At 42.3% G+C, this 16719-nt stretch overlaps 4 protein-coding genes across 4 annotated transcripts; all 4 read left to right on the forward strand.

Annotated features, from left to right (window-relative positions):
• The first annotated feature begins 5455 nt into the window (after positions 1 to 5455).
• LOC140546987 (histone H4) lies at positions 5456 to 5767 on the forward strand. The gene has a single exon (XM_072670473.1). The coding sequence runs from the start codon at positions 5456 to 5458 to the stop codon at positions 5765 to 5767; it is 312 nt and encodes a 103-aa protein (XP_072526574.1).
• An 892-nt stretch (positions 5768 to 6659) lies between these two features.
• LOC140546793 (histone H2B) lies at positions 6660 to 7034 on the forward strand. Its single transcript, XM_072670194.1, has one exon. It carries the CDS (start codon positions 6660 to 6662, stop codon positions 7032 to 7034), a length of 375 nt encoding a protein of 124 aa, XP_072526295.1.
• A 4183-nt stretch (positions 7035 to 11217) lies between these two features.
• Positions 11218 to 11841, forward strand: LOC140546559 (histone H1-like). Its single transcript, XM_072669921.1, has one exon. The coding sequence runs from the start codon at positions 11218 to 11220 to the stop codon at positions 11839 to 11841; it is 624 nt and encodes a 207-aa protein (XP_072526022.1).
• Positions 11842 to 12385: 544 nt separating this feature from the next.
• LOC140546560 (histone H2A) lies at positions 12386 to 12772 on the forward strand. Its single transcript, XM_072669922.1, has one exon. It carries the CDS (start codon positions 12386 to 12388, stop codon positions 12770 to 12772), a length of 387 nt encoding a protein of 128 aa, XP_072526023.1.
• Positions 12773 to 16719: the final 3947 nt, after the last annotated feature.

The following is a 16719-nucleotide window of genomic DNA, read 5'->3' on the forward strand; positions in this document are numbered from 1 at the left end:
ATTTCGCTGTACAGTCCACACTGTACAGTGACGAATACGTGCACCTTTATCCTTTATCCTTTATCCTTTAAGATCTACCAAGGAACATTTGGGCATTTTAGTAGCCAGCATGATAACCAGTTGTCATGCTACCAGGCAATGAAAACTTAATTTAGGGCACTGCAATTTTTATACACATTAAATATGATTGTTAACTGCACCAATACATCTAAAAAGTCATTACATGTCTTGCGGGATGATTTTTGTTTGGGTTTTAACAATATGCTAATGATAAAGTAGGACAGAATTTTTTTTTACTCCAGACTGTATTACCTCCTTCCACAACTCGATCAAATGGCTTTAGATAAAGAATCCTTGATAGAAGCATTCTTTATTTAAGGCACTTTTTTATCAGTTAGGTAAAAAGCCAACAATTCGCTCACTACTATAAGCCATTGAGACAAACTGTAGAGTAGTGCAATTCTATGAATGACGTTTTTCCCCTCCCCCTTTAGAGCCCTTAAATTCTATGCTGTATGGTTATGTGTATGTATGTATGCATCAGCTTATATTGAGGTTAACATAATAATCATAAATCAATAAAGAACACCGCTCATCTGCTATCAAGACCTGACTAAGGAGCTAGAGGCCAGTGGAGCAAAGCTACAATTACGAAAAGCATACGCACCATCGGTGCAAAAAAATCATTTTAACCTGCCAGGTTTAGGTCAAAGACTTTCTTCAAGGCATAGGTAAGTAACAAATGAATACAAAAGTGCTAACAAAAGTGTATCAAAAGCCAGCCGTACTCACTTGTGAATTAGCTTTTTTGTGCTTCTCAAATTGAACTCTTTCTCTTCTTTCTGATTTTGCTTCTTTAAATGTCTCTGTGGACCAAGAAAAAAAAAACTAAAAAAAAAGATGAATTGTTTTATATTTTGCAGATTTACATTTTGACCACCAGATGGCATCCACGCTCCATTCACGTACTACGACCACAGACTTAAAGCTTAGCCCTGAAACTCCATCAGAAGCCTAAGGGGTAGGTCTAGCCAAACTGCTTCCCCTCACCCTGACTTCATCATGAGCTCTACACTTACTTTGCTTACCACAATGTCTTTCCATATTTCTTTATCATCCACTAACTGCAACATATGATAAAAGCAACATTACTTAAAGCAACATTAACTCCCTCTGTGTTTATCTAATCTAGCATGACTTTTATTAGAAGATGTAAAGCGAGCCTGAGAAATCCAAGGGGTAAACATGTAGTTTTAGTTGGCCTCATTAGGAGCTTTTCCCTTGTATGCAATAATATACCATTTATTCGATTTGTGTTTGTTCTTTCTTTCTTTAAATGTCTCTGTGGACACTATATCTTTAACTTGTAGTGTATTAGATTAACGACTACAATTCCCATGATGCCTAACTAAAGATTTTTTTGCACCGATGGTGCGTATGCTTTTCGTAATTGTAGCTTTGCTCCACTGGCCTCTAGCTCCTTAGTCAGGTCTTGATAGCAGATGAGCGGTGTTCTTTATTGATTTATGATTATTATGTTAACCTCAATATAAGCTGATAAAACCTTGCCAAATAAAATTATTTTTGCACAGATTTAATTGTGTGGGTATGAGACATGTTAGTATTATTCCTACATTCACTTCTCATTGGTGAAGATCTTCTCTAATGGCCAATGTCAGTGTTAACACTTTACTGTACATCCTATACATTTGCACTCCTGGACACTACTAACACTTTATTATTATTACTTAATAATACAGTGTTATTATTAAATTTTTATGTATCGTCATCTGTCCACTTCATTTCTTATTTTTCATAACTGCACTGTCCTTCATCTGCAGTTAGTTTCAAATGCATTTTCACATGTATTCTATTTATCTGTCTATCTATCTATCTTGCAGTGTGGGTTCTAACTAGACAAAGGACTCCAAAAGTCATGTTTGTGTTTTTAAACCACAGTATTGACTTTGTCCTCATGTAACTCATGTATAGTGTAACTGGGTATCTCAGTATCTTCACCTGGATTTATTGATCCAAAACTGTAGCTTAGTGATGTCAAGGTTCAAATGTTTAAAGTCATGTCATGTTGAATGTTGTGAGGGAATACGTCTGAAAATATATGGAACCTGGCCTGGCAGATACATATTCTGACCACCAGATGGCATCACTACTCCATTCACGTTCTGCAACTACATAGTCTTAGGGCCTAGCCCTGAAACTCCATCAGAAGCCTAAGAGGTAGGTCCAGCCGAACTGCTACCACTCATCCTGACTTCATCATGAGCTTTACACTTACTTTGCTCACCACAATTTATTTCCTTCCTTTCTCTTCCACTAACTGCTAACCAATATGACTTTAGAAGAAGATTTATTAGAAGATGTATAGTGAAAACCTGAGGAATCCAAATGGTGTGGGTTTAGTTTAAGTTGGCCTTGTTTTATTTTATGTGCAGAAATATGTCAGTGGTGGTGGTTGTGTGTGTGTGTGTGTGTGTGTGGGTGTGTGTGTGGGTGTGTGTGTGTGTGTGTGTGTGTGTGTGTGTGTGTGTGAGAGAGAGAGAGAGAGAGAGAGAGAGAGAGAGAGAGAGAGAGAGCTTGATGCATACTTATTCAATCTGACAGAAAATACAAACCCTGTACTGGTTTGTGTTTGAGCAATATGTGTTGACAAAGAAAAAAAGAACAAATTACTGGTTGAATCTATAAAACACTATGCTTCCTTTAAGTGTGTCTATGTCAATGTGTCAATGACACAATGTGTCTTTATCCTGTAGTGTCAAGATCAAGGACTACAATTCCCATGATGCCTAACTACAAGTTCAGCCTATTGACACACGTGCCATGTATTAGGACTAATCACGTGTTGTTTTAGAACGTTTTCGAAAAGTATAGATGACGTACAGTGTTTTATTGATTCAACCATTCATGTGATCCGGCTCTTTAATTCTTGAATTTGATTTATTGTTGTACTGGGTTGTTGGCGTTGTATTTTCTAAACGTTGCAAACCCTTTGTATGTGGATTTACTTGTTCAATATGTTGTCATGGAGCCTGTCTCTCTCTCTCTATCTCTGTCTATCTCTCTATGTATACATATCTATCTACCTACCTACCTTCCTACCTACCACCCTCCCTCTCTTCATCTAATGATGAAATCCGATAACTGCACGTCCAGTCACAGTAAAAAGTAAACCGTGTGCCATGGTGTACAGTAGTGGGCTGATCTCAGTGTGTGCTTGTTTTATGCTTGCAAGGTCGTAACCCTAGTACTAAATAGCCATTTATGTCATTTATTCAGGCATTCAGGTGCATTGAGGGAGGACACGTACTCTTGTCGTGTGTGTGTGTGTGAAATAATCGCTACGCACGTTAGAATGGCGTGATGTAGTGTGACTTTGTTGTATACGAGACCGAGGCGCACATGGCGACAGCCATCAGAGGGGAGTGGACGGCTGACCGAGGTATTTGTCGTGTTAAGACCTATGTTAACTACTTTTAATGTTCATACATGTGAAACGTCGTCTTTACATGACGACATGTGAGTCATTACACTTTGCGTTGCTTTGTGGAATAGGCGTGAGCTGGAGACTGGACCTGGTCAGCTCCGTTGTGTCGCTGTTGGCACGATAACGTTTGCTAACTTGCCAAAAATGAAGTGGATACTGAAATCCGATAAGTCGATTTTGCGGAGAGCCTAAAGTTGTACACCCAGTCACAGCAAATCGACGTAGAACTGCCGTTGCTGGATCTATGTGTGGAGTTGTACATAGCTTGGAGCCAGCTTAACGATTAGCAGCGTGGCTAACTCGGCCAGCATAAACAGTAAAGCACAAATATGAGCCTAATTATGAGGGGTCATTATTTGTTGACCACAGTGCAGTGCCACATGCGGAGTTGTAGCATAAAAGTACGCAATACAGCCGTGATTTGTGGCTGTTGAGTGATTTGAGTTAACTTGCTTTTTCAGGTCCACACATGAGCTAACATAGCGATTAGCATGCTAGCTAACTCGGATGGTACAAACAATAGCATTACGCCAGCGAGTGTAAATACCTGTCAGATAAATACACACTCGCTCGAGTCAGTCAGGTTTTATTATGAAACCGTGTATATAGCTAGCAACATTTTATACGTTTACTGCCGTGGTTGAAATCGAGAAGCCACCTCGGAGAGTAGCATGATGGCTAGGTGTCTAAAAATTAATCACAAAAATAACGATATTACGGACACGTGCGTAGTTCTCTATATTGTTATTTGGAGCAAGTGAGGGAGAAACAGTCGTGCTTAAACCCGGCTACCAGCAGCGTATCTTCTGGTTTTCAGAGCTGGGCGGCCTGTGTAGCTTGCTAGCTAGTGTTTTGTTTACAAAAGATTATTTTCGTTATTAGCTAGTTGCCGAAACGGCATCGGTCAACCGAAAAAACGAACAAACAAAAAAACAATGCAATTTCGCTCGTTGGCCAATAGTTAAACAGTAAAAAAGCTCAGAAAAAGCTATGACATTAGAACCGGAGTTGCACTGTCCAATTCCCAAGCAGCTCACTACTCCCTATGGAGTGCACGGTGTCACGAAAAAACGCTGTGCACTAGGGAGTAGTGGAGTGCGGTTTAGGATCGCCCCAGGTGTACGAAGGAAGACTTCATGCATGGAGCATGGGGTGTCATCCTGTGGTAAAAGATAAGATAAGATAAGATAAGATAATCCTTAAACACGGAAAGATTATATATATATATATATATATATATATATATATATATATATATATATATATATATATATAAGATTATATATATATATATATATATATATATATATATATATATATATATATACACTTGGCGTTATTATTGTAGTAATTGATTTTTAGAAAACAGTGCATAAATGTTTATTTACAAAGGCCACATGGCCCCTATCCACTTCTTACAGTGACTCAAAGTAGGCTCATACACAGCCTCACTAAACAGTTCATCTTATGCCTAGGTCACTGAATTGTATGAATTTATTCAGTTATTTATTTATTTAAGATTTCGCCATAAGACCAATCTATTTCAGAAATGATTTTAGCTCTTAATTGCAGTTTAGGTTACTTCGTCATTATATGGTCAAGCAGGTCTGGAGCTAGGCTGTAGGTTTCAAAGCTAAATCATGTTGAGTTAAAGTATTCACAGTGAAGGTTATGCATGATCCAAAGTGTGCTGCGTTATTTTGAACATGAGTACATCCAGAGAGAACGGAATTCTGGTTGACTGTATTTTGTATGGCTACCCACTCAGTGGCTATACAGCAAAACAAGCGTTCTGCACACGTACAGAGTATGAGGCGGAGCTGATGTACTGTGACGTCGCTCGGTTCCCTTGCTTTCATTTAGGTCCTATAGAGGGGTATAATTGGCGTGCCTCGGGTGCTCCAGCTTCATAGATTCTCTTCTCGTCGACTGAGAAAAGAAGCAGCTAGGATGTCCGGCAGAGGCAAGGGCGGCAAAGGCCTTGGAAAAGGAGGCGCCAAGCGTCATCGTAAAGTGCTTCGCGATAACATCCAGGGTATCACAAAGCCGGCTATTCGCCGTCTGGCTCGTCGTGGTGGCGTCAAGCGTATCTCCGGTCTGATCTACGAAGAGACCCGCGGTGTGCTCAAAGTGTTCCTGGAAAACGTGATCAGGGACGCAGTCACGTACACTGAGCATGCCAAAAGAAAGACCGTCACCGCTATGGATGTGGTGTACGCCCTGAAGCGCCAGGGACGCACTCTGTACGGATTCGGAGGTTAAACGCTCGGCCTGAACAGCTCTAAACCCAACGGCTCTTTTAAGAGCCACTCACAAATCCAGCAAAAGAGCCTGTTTCTAATCTTAGCTTGTTTGTTTCAAATAAGGCAGTTTCCCGGATACTCTGTATTAAGAATGTAATATACGGGAAGAGTACATATATGTTACTTTGTATATATGTATTGTTTTACACCCCCCCCGTATGCGTTGGTAAAATCAGAACTATACGTCTTAATAAATCCTGATAGTTGCCGTCAACGCCGCTGTGGCGAAAAACAGATTAAGCCCTGTAGATTAAAAATGCGCGGGAAGGCGAACAAAGAGTTGATCATATTTGTTTGTTTCAATAAAGTCAATGATGGTGGTTATGAATCTCCCGGTTACTTTGTTAAGAAGCTCATTTTCAGGAGGAAAAAACATAATTTATATATAATATTTATATATATATATGACATTATATTCTTATATAATAATGTGATTATTATATAAGAATACATATTGTTTTCCATTTACCCCGTTTGCGTTGATTAAATCAGAATTATACAGAACATCGCCGTCAACACCGCTTTGGCGAAAAATAATGTGCCGCCTGCACGGTGGGTACAAATGCGCGGGTAGGCGAACAAAGAGAATGCTGCTCAGGGGAGGGGGAAGGGAGGAGGAGAAAAGGGAGGGGATGGGAGGGGATGGGAGGGGAGGGGAGGGGAGGGGAGGGGAGGGGAGGGGGAAAGGGAGTGTGGGGGGTTGGGAAGAAGCGAGCGGACAATTGTTGTCCAATGGTCGTACGACGGCATTCTAAAGGCGGTACCTTCTTGTATTAGAATGCCAGAGTCTAAATAATGTGGGAGCTTATCGCCTCCTCCTCATTCTTCAGTCTTACTCGACGAGGAGCAGTATGCCTGAGCCAGCTAAGTCCGCGCCCAAGAAGGGATCCAAGAAAGCCGTGACCAAGACGGCCGGGAAAGGAGGCAAGAAGCGCAGAAAGTCCAGGAAGGAGAGCTATGCTATCTACGTGTACAAGGTGCTGAAGCAGGTCCACCCTGATACCGGTATCTCCTCCAAAGCGATGGGCATCATGAACTCGTTCGTGAACGACATCTTCGAGCGCATCGCCGGTGAGTCTTCCCGTTTGGCTCATTACAACAAACGTTCTACTATCACCTCTAGGGAGATCCAGACCGCTGTGCGTCTGCTCCTTCCCGGTGAGTTGGCCAAGCACGCCGTGTCCGAGGGCACAAAGGCCGTCACCAAGTACACGAGCTCCAAGTAAATGGTGATAGCGGCGTAATCCAAACCCAACGGCTCTTTTAAGAGCCACCCACGGTTTCTTCGAAAGAGCAGTTTTATTCAAGAACAAAGTCGCCGATGGTAAGCTATAATACTAATTATTATTATTAATATTATTTTTTTTTTTTTTTCCCCCATGAGTGCTTCTGCAGCCATTATTGTAAAAGGAATGCCCTTCAGTGTATGTATGTATGTAAATCAACTTACTTAGTTGTTTGTCTGCATTTAATTGGTATAGTATACTAAGATTCAGGGGCAGAGCAGCAAACTAAAATACTGTGCCATACTAACTGTATGGCGTGGGGTTGTAATGCTAAGTGGGATAAATGAAGCTGCACATCACCTGTGAAAGACCAGTCCAGAGGAGATCAGCCTTACAGGTGGGGAATAGTGAGGCAGGAAACCATACTAGGGTTGACTTGAAGCCTAGAACTATACACTTGATCTTTGTAATGAAAGCTGTCTAGTATATATAACCAGGCATACGGTTAGGAAAGAGAGGAAATAAGTATCTCCACAAGCTTTTTTTGTTGGGTCACAGAAGGGTGAAGTTATTCAAAGCCTTAGGTTTATGGTGAGATTTGAGTGAGCAAGAATAGGTTCAGAGCTAGACTTTTGATGTAGAGGGTCGGAGCGAGGCAAAAGGACGAGGGTAGAGTAAGTAAAATAGTATGGCGGTCAAAGGCCTCAGTTTTATGATGAAGGTGGATTGAGTTAAAGTGACGGTGAGTTTAAGCCTTTGCCTTAGGATACAAAGGAAGGTTCAGTAAAAGTAAGTTTCAACATTAGCCATCAGCCTGATGATTTGGATACACATGGCCTCGGCCTACTGAGGAATGCACATCTAAGTAGAATGGTCATGACTGCATGGAATGGGTTAAATGAAAGTAAAAGTTTAAAAATAATAATTTGGTGTGTTGCTTATTGAGATAGAGGGAGGGATGGGGTTAATTTGTTTTAGGACAAGAATGAGATTGGAGTTGTTTCATGTGAGGGGTTTGAATGAGGATGGAGTGATTTTGTTTAATGGTTGGAGGAAGGATGGTGTTATTTCATTTTAGGTTTTGTGAGAGAAGGTGGTGGGGTTTGTATTAGAGTATGAATGGAAATGGGTTATTTTATTTTGGGGTTAGACGGCGGATGGGGTTATTTGGTTTCATGGTTAGAATGATGTTAAGGTTATGTTGTACTAGGTTAAGAGGGAGGACAGAGTTATTTTGTATTAGGACTACTTGGTTTGGTCACAAAAAGATGAATTTGGTTGAAGCCTTAGGTTAATGGTGAGATTCGAGCGAGCAAGAATAGGTTCAGAGCTAGACTTTTGATGTAGAGGGTCGGAGCAAGGCAAAAAGACGAGGGTAGAGTAAGTAAATTTAGGTAGCGTAAGTAAAAAAGTATGGCGGTGAAAGTGTGTTTAGTGCAGATGTGATCTAGGAAGAGTGAGTAACAGCAGCTTTGTAAACGAGGCCTCAGGTTTATGATGGAGGTGGATTGTGTTAAAGTGACTGTGAGCTTAGGCCTTTGCCTTAGGAAGGTTCAGAAAAAGTGAATTTCAACATTGGCCATCAGCCTGATGATTTGGATACACATGGCCTCGGCCTACTGAGGAATGCAGATCTAAGAAGAATGGTCATGACTGCATGGAATGGGTTAAATGAAAGTAAAAGTTTAAAAATAATAATTTGGTGTGTTGCTTATTGAGATAGAGGGAGGGATGGGGTTAATTTGTTTTAGTACAAGAATGAAATTGGAGTTGTTTCATGTGAGAGGTTCGAATGAGGATGGGGAGTGATTTTGTATAATGGTTGGAGGAAGGATGGTGTTATTTCATTTTAGGGTTGGAGAGAGAAGGTCGTGGGGTTTGTATTAGAGTATGAATGAAAATGGGTTATTTTATTTTGGGATTAGACGGCGGATGGGGTTATTTGGTTTCATGGTTAGAATGATGTTAAGGTTATGTTGTACTAGGTTAAGAGGGAGGACAGAGTTATTTTGTATTAGGACTATTTGGTTTGGTTCACTAACAGATGAATTTGGTTGAAGCCTTAGGTTAATGGTGAGATTTGAGCGAGCAAGAATAGGTTCAGAGCTAGACTTATGATGTAGAGGGTCGGAGCAAGGCAAAAGGACGAGGGTAGAGTAAGTAAAATAGTATGGCGGTCAAAGGCCTCAGTTTTATGATGAAGGTGGATTGAGTTAAAGGGACGGTGAGTTTAAGCCTTTGCCTTAGGATACAAAGGAAGGTTCAGTAAAAGTAAGTTTCAACATTAGCCATCAGCCTGATGATTTGGATACACATGGCCTCGGCCTACTGAGGAATGCACATCTAAGTAGAATGGTCATGACTGCATGGAATGGGTTAAATGAAAGTAAAAGTTTAAAAATAATAATTTGGTGTGTTGCTTATTGAGATAGAGGGAGGGATGGGGTTAATTTGTTTTAGTACAAGAATGAAATTGGAGTTGTTTCATGTGAGAGGTTCGAATGAGGATGGGGAGTGATTTTGTATAATGGTTGGAGGAAGGATGGTGTTATTTCATTTTAGGGTTGGAGAGAGAAGGTCGTGGGGATTGTATTAGAGTATGAATGAAAATGGGTTATTTCATTTTGGGATTAGACGGCGGATGGGGTTATTTGGTTTCATGGTTAGAATGATGTTAAGGTTATGTTGTACTAGGTTAAGAGGGAGGACAGAGTTATTTTGTATTAGGACTATTTGGTTTGGTTCACTAACAGATGAATTTAGTTGAAGCCTTAGGTTAATGGTGAGATTTGAGCGAGCAAGAATAGGTTCAGAGCTAGACTTATGATGTAGAGGGTCGGAGCAAGGCAAAAGGACGAGGGTAGAGTAAGTAAAATAGTATGGCGGTCAAAGGCCTCAGTTTTATGATGAAGGTGGATTGAGTTAAAGTGACGGTGAGTTTAAGCCTTTGCCTTAGGATACAAAGGAAGGTTCAGTAAAAGTAAGTTTCAACATTAGCCATCAGCCTGATGATTTGGATACACATGGCCTCGGCCTACTGAGGAATGCACATCTAAGTAGAATGGTCATGACTGCATGGAATGGGTTAAATGAAAGTAAAAGTTTAAAAATAATAATTTGGTGTGTTGCTTATTGAGATAGAGGGAGGGATGGGGTTAATTTGTTTTAGTACAAGAATGAGATTTGAGTTGTTTCATGTGAGGGGTTCGAATGAGGATGGAGTGATTTTGTATAATGGTTGGAGGAAGGATGGGGTTATTTTATTTAGGGTTGGAGAGAGAAAATGGTTATTTTCTATTAGGGTTAAAATGAAAAATGGGGTTTTAGGGTTTAAATGAGCTTGGGTTTATTTTGTATTGGGGTTAGAGTGAAGGTGCAGTTATTTTGTATTAGGCTTGAAAAAGGGCATGATTGTTTTATGTTATGTTTAGAATAAGTTTTGTCTTTTTTTTTTTGTTATTTTGTTTTTTGTGTTTTAGGGTTGGGGGGGTGTATGCAGTTATTTTGTGTTAGGGTTAGTATGAGATTTTTGGCTATGGTATATTGGGTGTGTTACGAGTGCGTATTAGGGGACCTATGGAGAGCCGTTCCGAGTGTGGAAGCGCCGGTGACAAAGACGCATCGACGGTGGAAGTCATACTGCGCACACACGGCAACACTGTGCTTTACACACTCCTCAAGGTCGCCTTGCACGACGAGCAAAACAACGCACCCACGTCTCGGATGCCCAGCACGCTCTCGACGAGGCTCTCCTCCAACGCACCGGATAACACTCGCCCAGTTCGTGGCACCTTTTGTCGCCGTTTTCCACCGATTAGCACGCCAAATGCGCCGCCGCCCGTTCGGCACGCCGGTAGCGTGGCACGCTTCGGTGAGCGCCGTATTAAACGCGGCGTCGTTACGCTGCCCTTCCCGTCTTCTCAACACACGGTGGAGCCTCTCGGAGACGAAAGAGCATTTCTACGCTCGCCAAGTTGAGCTTTCACCCATATTTCGCTCGACAAACGCCGAGAGAAAACACAAGTGCGAGACTGTCGCTGCCACACGGCTGTGCGGCATCGAGCGAGTTGAGTCTACAACGTTCTCATGTGGCTTTTAAGGGCCGGCCCCCTCGCTGCAGCGGGAGGTTCCACAGAACGCTGCAGCAGTTTGTGCTCACTCGCGCTCACAGCAAAGCAGAACAATGGCAGAAGTCGCTCCAGCCCCAGCCGCCTCGGCGCCCGCCAAGGCCCCCAAGAAGAAGGCCGCCGCCCGCCCCAAGAAAGCCGGCCCCAGCGTGGGCGAGCTCATCGTCAAGGCCGTCTCGGCTTCCAAGGAGAGGAGCGGCGTGTCTCTCGCCGCCCTGAAGAAAGCCCTGGCTGCCGGCGGCTACGACGTCGAGAAGAACAACTCACGCGTTAAGCTCGCCGTCAAGAGCCTCGTCACCAAGGGCACTCTGGTGCAGACCAAAGGCACCGGCGCGTCGGGCTCTTTCAAGCTTAACAAGAAGCAGACCGAGGCAAAGAAGAAGCCGGCCGCCAAGAAACCGGCACCTAAAGCTAAGAAGCCGGCCGCCAAGAAACCAGCCGCGGCCAAGAAGCCCAAGAAGGTAGCAGCCAAGAAACCCACTGCGGCTAAGAAATCCCCCAAGAAGGCCAAGAAGCCCGTCGCGGCCGCTAAGAAGGCAGCGAAGAGCCCCAAGAAGGCCAAGAAGCCGGCGGCTCCCAAAAAGGCGACCAAGAGCCCAAAGAAAGCCAAAACGGTCAAGCCTAAAGCAGCTAAGCCCAAGGCGGCGAAGGCGAAAAAGGCTGCCCCTAAGAAGAAGTAAACAGTAACGCCGTTTACCTTCATGTCTTGTTTCTCTATTCAACGGCTCTTTTAAGAGCCACCCACAGTTTCATAAAAAAACAGCTTTTTTCCCCCCTTGTTACTGCATAATGAATTGATTGTTAAAAAAAAAAAAAAAAACACTCAACACAAAAATAGCTCTCATTAGTTTCCCCACACAATAATTATATATGATCAATATATATATATATTTTTGGTTTGGTCATACGTGTTACATTTGAGCGGGAAAGGGAAAGAAAACGCGGGGCACGAGTGGGGGTAAATGTTTCTTTCTTTAACCCGTTTTCTTTCTTCCTTTCTCTCTCTCGCTCACACAGACACACAGCACGAGAGGAGGAGGGGGTCGGGTAGGAAAGCGAGCAGAGGTGGGAGGACGCTAGAGTCTGACGGCGGAAATGCGATTGGCTGTTGGTGCGCGTAGCTTTTAGCCAATAGGACCGTAGGCGATTTTGCTATATCAACGGCGCTCGTTGGCCGGCGTGCATTATTTCAGCTTTGTTCGACGAACACGACTGACGCGAATCATGAGTGGAAGAGGCAAAACCGGTGGTAAAGCTAGGGCCAAGGCTAAGACTCGTTCGTCCCGCGCCGGACTGCAGTTCCCAGTTGGCCGTGTGCACAGGCTTCTGCGTAAAGGCAACTACGCTGAGCGGGTCGGCGCCGGCGCTCCCGTCTACTTGGCCGCCGTCCTGGAGTATCTCACCGCTGAGATTCTCGAGTTGGCTGGCAACGCCGCCCGCGACAACAAGAAGACCCGTATTATCCCCCGTCACCTGCAGCTGGCTGTTCGTAACGACGAGGAGCTGAACAAACTGCTCGGAGGAGTCACTATCGCCCAAGGTGGTGTGCTGCCCAACATTCAGGCTGTACTGCTGCCTAAGAAGACCGAGAAGACTGTGAAGACAAAGTAAATTGGCGCTCTCCGTTGATTTATCTATACACAAAGGCTCTTTTAAGAGCCACCCATTTTTTCTAAGAAAAGTGCTGCTCCTTTACAAACAACACTACATATTCTTCACGTGATTTCCAACTGCATAAAAAAATAATAGCTTTATGAACCGAGTTATTATATAAACACACTGCCATGCAATACACAATTGCCATTTTTCATATATTTCACGTACTGAGATCAACACCCTATGCATATGTGCATGTATACACACATTCTCTCGCTCTCTCTCACACACACACACACACACACACACACACACACAGTGTGTTTAATGTTCGCTGTAATGTACAGTACATTGATTAGTTTGATCATATTATTGTTCTTATTATTATATATTCTTTTAATGCTTTTTTTTTCTTTGTTGTTTTGTATTACAGGAGCCCGCCGTTTTGCTTTTAGGTTTGAAAAGAAGACGCCCAATAGTGTGTCACCGACGCATTGCCGGCCGCCCAATGGGAAACGGACAACTTCAAGACGCCCAATGAGCGGCAAGCGGCTTGAAAGCTTAAAAGCCATGTGAAGCGAGCGAGAGCTCATTCTCTTTCTTTTCCCCGAGAGGAGCAGAGTTCAACGCGATGGCAAGAACCAAGCAGACCGCTAGTCCACCGGTGGCAAGGCCCCGAGGAAGCAGCTCGCCACCAAGGCTGCCCGCAAGAGCGCCCCAGCCACCGGCGGCGTGAAAAAGCCTCACCGTTACAGGCCCGGCACCGTGGCTCTGAGGGAGATCCGCCGCTACCAGAAATCTACTGAGCTGCTGATCCGTAAGCTGCCCTTCCAGCGGCTAGTGCGTGAGATCGCGCAGGACTTCAAGACTGATCTCCGCTTCCAGAGCTCCGCCGTCATGGCCCTGCAGGAGGCTAGCGAGGCGTACTTGGTGGGTCTGTTTGAAGATACTAACCTGTGCGCTATCCACGCCAAGAGAGTCACCATCATGCCTAAAGACATCCAGCTGGCCCGCCGTATTCGCGGAGAGCGCGCTTAAACAGAGCGCTTCGACGTTTACCTGAAATACCCAACGGCTCTTTTAAGAGCCACCTACCCGTGTCCGCGCCGAAACAGCAAATGTCCGCCTCACCTCGGTGTTGCGTTTATATAATGTAAGGCTATTATGACGCGCGCGCGCTTCTAAGTTCCATAGGGCTGCGCGAGCAAAACCAGCCGTAAGACAGTGGTTGTAAAGTTTAGCAAAAAAAACAACTAATATATATGTATATATATATTATAACGTTTTGTACAACATTTCAAATCGCCATATTTAACATGTGTTTTAATACATATTAATACGTTTCTTTTAATACCTATCAATATGATTATACATATTTAATAGTTTGGAAACAGTTCATTCACCCCAGCAAAAAGTTGAAGCCACTGCTACTTCAGTAGAACACTACACTTTACCCTATGTAGTGTTTAGGCCGGTTTTGGCCTATTACAAACGGCATTTGACATGGATGGAGCGTGGATCCCACCGCGTGGTGAAACTATACAACTGCAAGCACAGTTTCAGAGAGCAATGTATGTGTATATTTATATAATGAGAGCTTGATTTTGGGTACCTACGTTTCATACATATGCAAAATGAGTTTGATTCCATAGAGAGTAAGCGAGACCAGCTGTGGGGCCGCAGTAAAGGAGTTAAGTGTATATTCCGGAGAGGACCACCGTTGTTGTGGGAACGCAGACATATGTCATGGATGGAGCGTGGATGCCATCGTGTGGTCAAACTAGGCAAATGCAAACGTTAACTACGTAGATTTATTCGTGTATGTGTGTGAATGTAACAGCTTTTTTCATTTGATAGATGGTTGTGAACTCCAGTACGTCTACTAAATCATTTGTATTGCGGTGTTATTTTGGTTAGTGTTTTTTAAAGTACATTTTAAAAAATGTTTCTATTGAAGCATACTTCAGTTCAGGGCATTTTAGTAGCCAGCATGGTTACCAGTTCTCATGCTGCCAGGCAATGAAATGGAAACTTAATTTAGGGTAATTTTATACACATTAAATATGATTGTTAACTGCAACAACAAATCTAAAAAGTAATTACGTGTCTTACGTGATGATTTTCGTTTGGGCTTGGGTTTCATTTCAACAATATGCTAACGATAACATACTCCAGACTGTATAATCTCCTTCCACAACTAGATAAAATGTCTTGTTTTGAAGAACGCTTGATAGAAGTCTTTAAAAAAAGGCACTTTATTAGCCATCATGACAACCAAACAGCATGCAGTTATGTAAAAAGCCACCAATTTACTCACTGCTAGAAGCCATTGAGACAAACTATAGAGTAGTGCACTTCTATGTAGGACCTTTATTTCCTTTTCTTTAGAGCCCTTAAACTCTGTGTATTAGCTTATATTGAGGTTACCATAATAATCATAAATCAGTAAAAAACACCGCTCATCTGCTATCAAGACCTGACCGAGGAGCTGGAGGCCAGTGGAGCAAAGCTAAAATATGGAAAAGCATACGCACCCTCAAATTGGTGCAAAAAAAAATAAATAATAATTTTAATCATTCAAGGCATAGGTAAGTAACAAATGAATACAAAAGTGCTAACAAAAGTGAATGAAAAGCCAGCCGTACTCACTTGTGAATTCGCTTTTTTGATTTTGCTTCTTTAAACGTCTCTGTGGACCAAAAAAAAAAGATTAATTGTTTTACATTTTAACCACACGATGGCATCCACGCTCCATTTACGTACTATGACCACAGACTTAAAGCTTAGCCCTGAAACTCCATCAGAAGCCTAAAAGACTTGACTAGAGAAGTGCACTTCTGTGTAGTGTATACAGTGTAAGGGATTTAGGAAGTGCCCTATTGCAAACGTCACCGTTGTTTTGGTATCGTGGATATATGTCATGGATGGAGCGTGGATGCCATCGTGTGGTCAAACTCGCAAATGCAAACGCTAAAAACATAGATGTATACGTGTATGTGTGTGAATGTTACAGCTTTTACATATGACAGATGGTTGTGAACTCCAGTAAGTCTACTAAGATCTACCAAGGAACATTTGGGCATTTTAGTAGCCAGCATGATAACCAGTTGTCATGCTACCAGGCAATGAAAACTTAATTTAGGGCACTGCAATTTTTATACACATTAAATATGATTGTTAACTGCACCAATACATCTAAAAAGTCATTACATGTCTTGCGGGATGATTTTTGTTTGGGTTTTAACAATATGCTAATGATAAAGTAGGACAGAAATTTTTTTTACTCCAGACTGTATTACCTCCTTCCACAACTCGATCAAATGGCTTTAGATAAAGAATCCTTGATAGAAGCATTCTTTATTTAAGGCACTTTTTTATCAGTTAGGTAAAAAGCCAACAATTCGCTCACTACTATAAGCCATTGAGACAAACTGTAGAGTAGTGCAATTCTATGAATGACGTTTTTCCCCTCCCCCTTTAGAGCCCTTAAATTCTATGCTGTATGGTTATGTGTATGTATGTATGCATCAGCTTATATTGAGGTTAACATAATAATCATAAATCAATAAAGAACACCGCTCATCTGCTATCAAGACCTGACTAAGGAGCTAGAGGCCAGTGGAGCAAAGCTACAATTACGAAAAGCATACGCACCATCGGTGCAAAAAAATCATTTTAACCTGCCAGGTTTAGGTCAGAGACTTTCTTCAAGGCATAGGTAAGTAACAAATGAATACAAAAGTGCTAACAAAAGTGTATCAAAAGCCAGCCGTACTCACTTGTGAATTAGCTTTTTTGTGCTTCTCAAATTGAACTCTTTCTCTTCTTTCTGATTTTGCTTCTTTAAATGTCTCTGTGGACCAAGAAAAAAAAAACTAAAAAAAAAGATGAATTGTTTTATATTTTGCAGATTTACATTTTGACCACCAGATGGCATCCACGCTCCATTCACGTACTACGAC

Source organism: Salminus brasiliensis, chromosome 24 (assembly GCF_030463535.1).
Source record: "Salminus brasiliensis chromosome 24, fSalBra1.hap2, whole genome shotgun sequence".
Classification (NCBI taxonomy): Eukaryota; Metazoa; Chordata; class Actinopteri; order Characiformes; family Bryconidae; genus Salminus; species Salminus brasiliensis.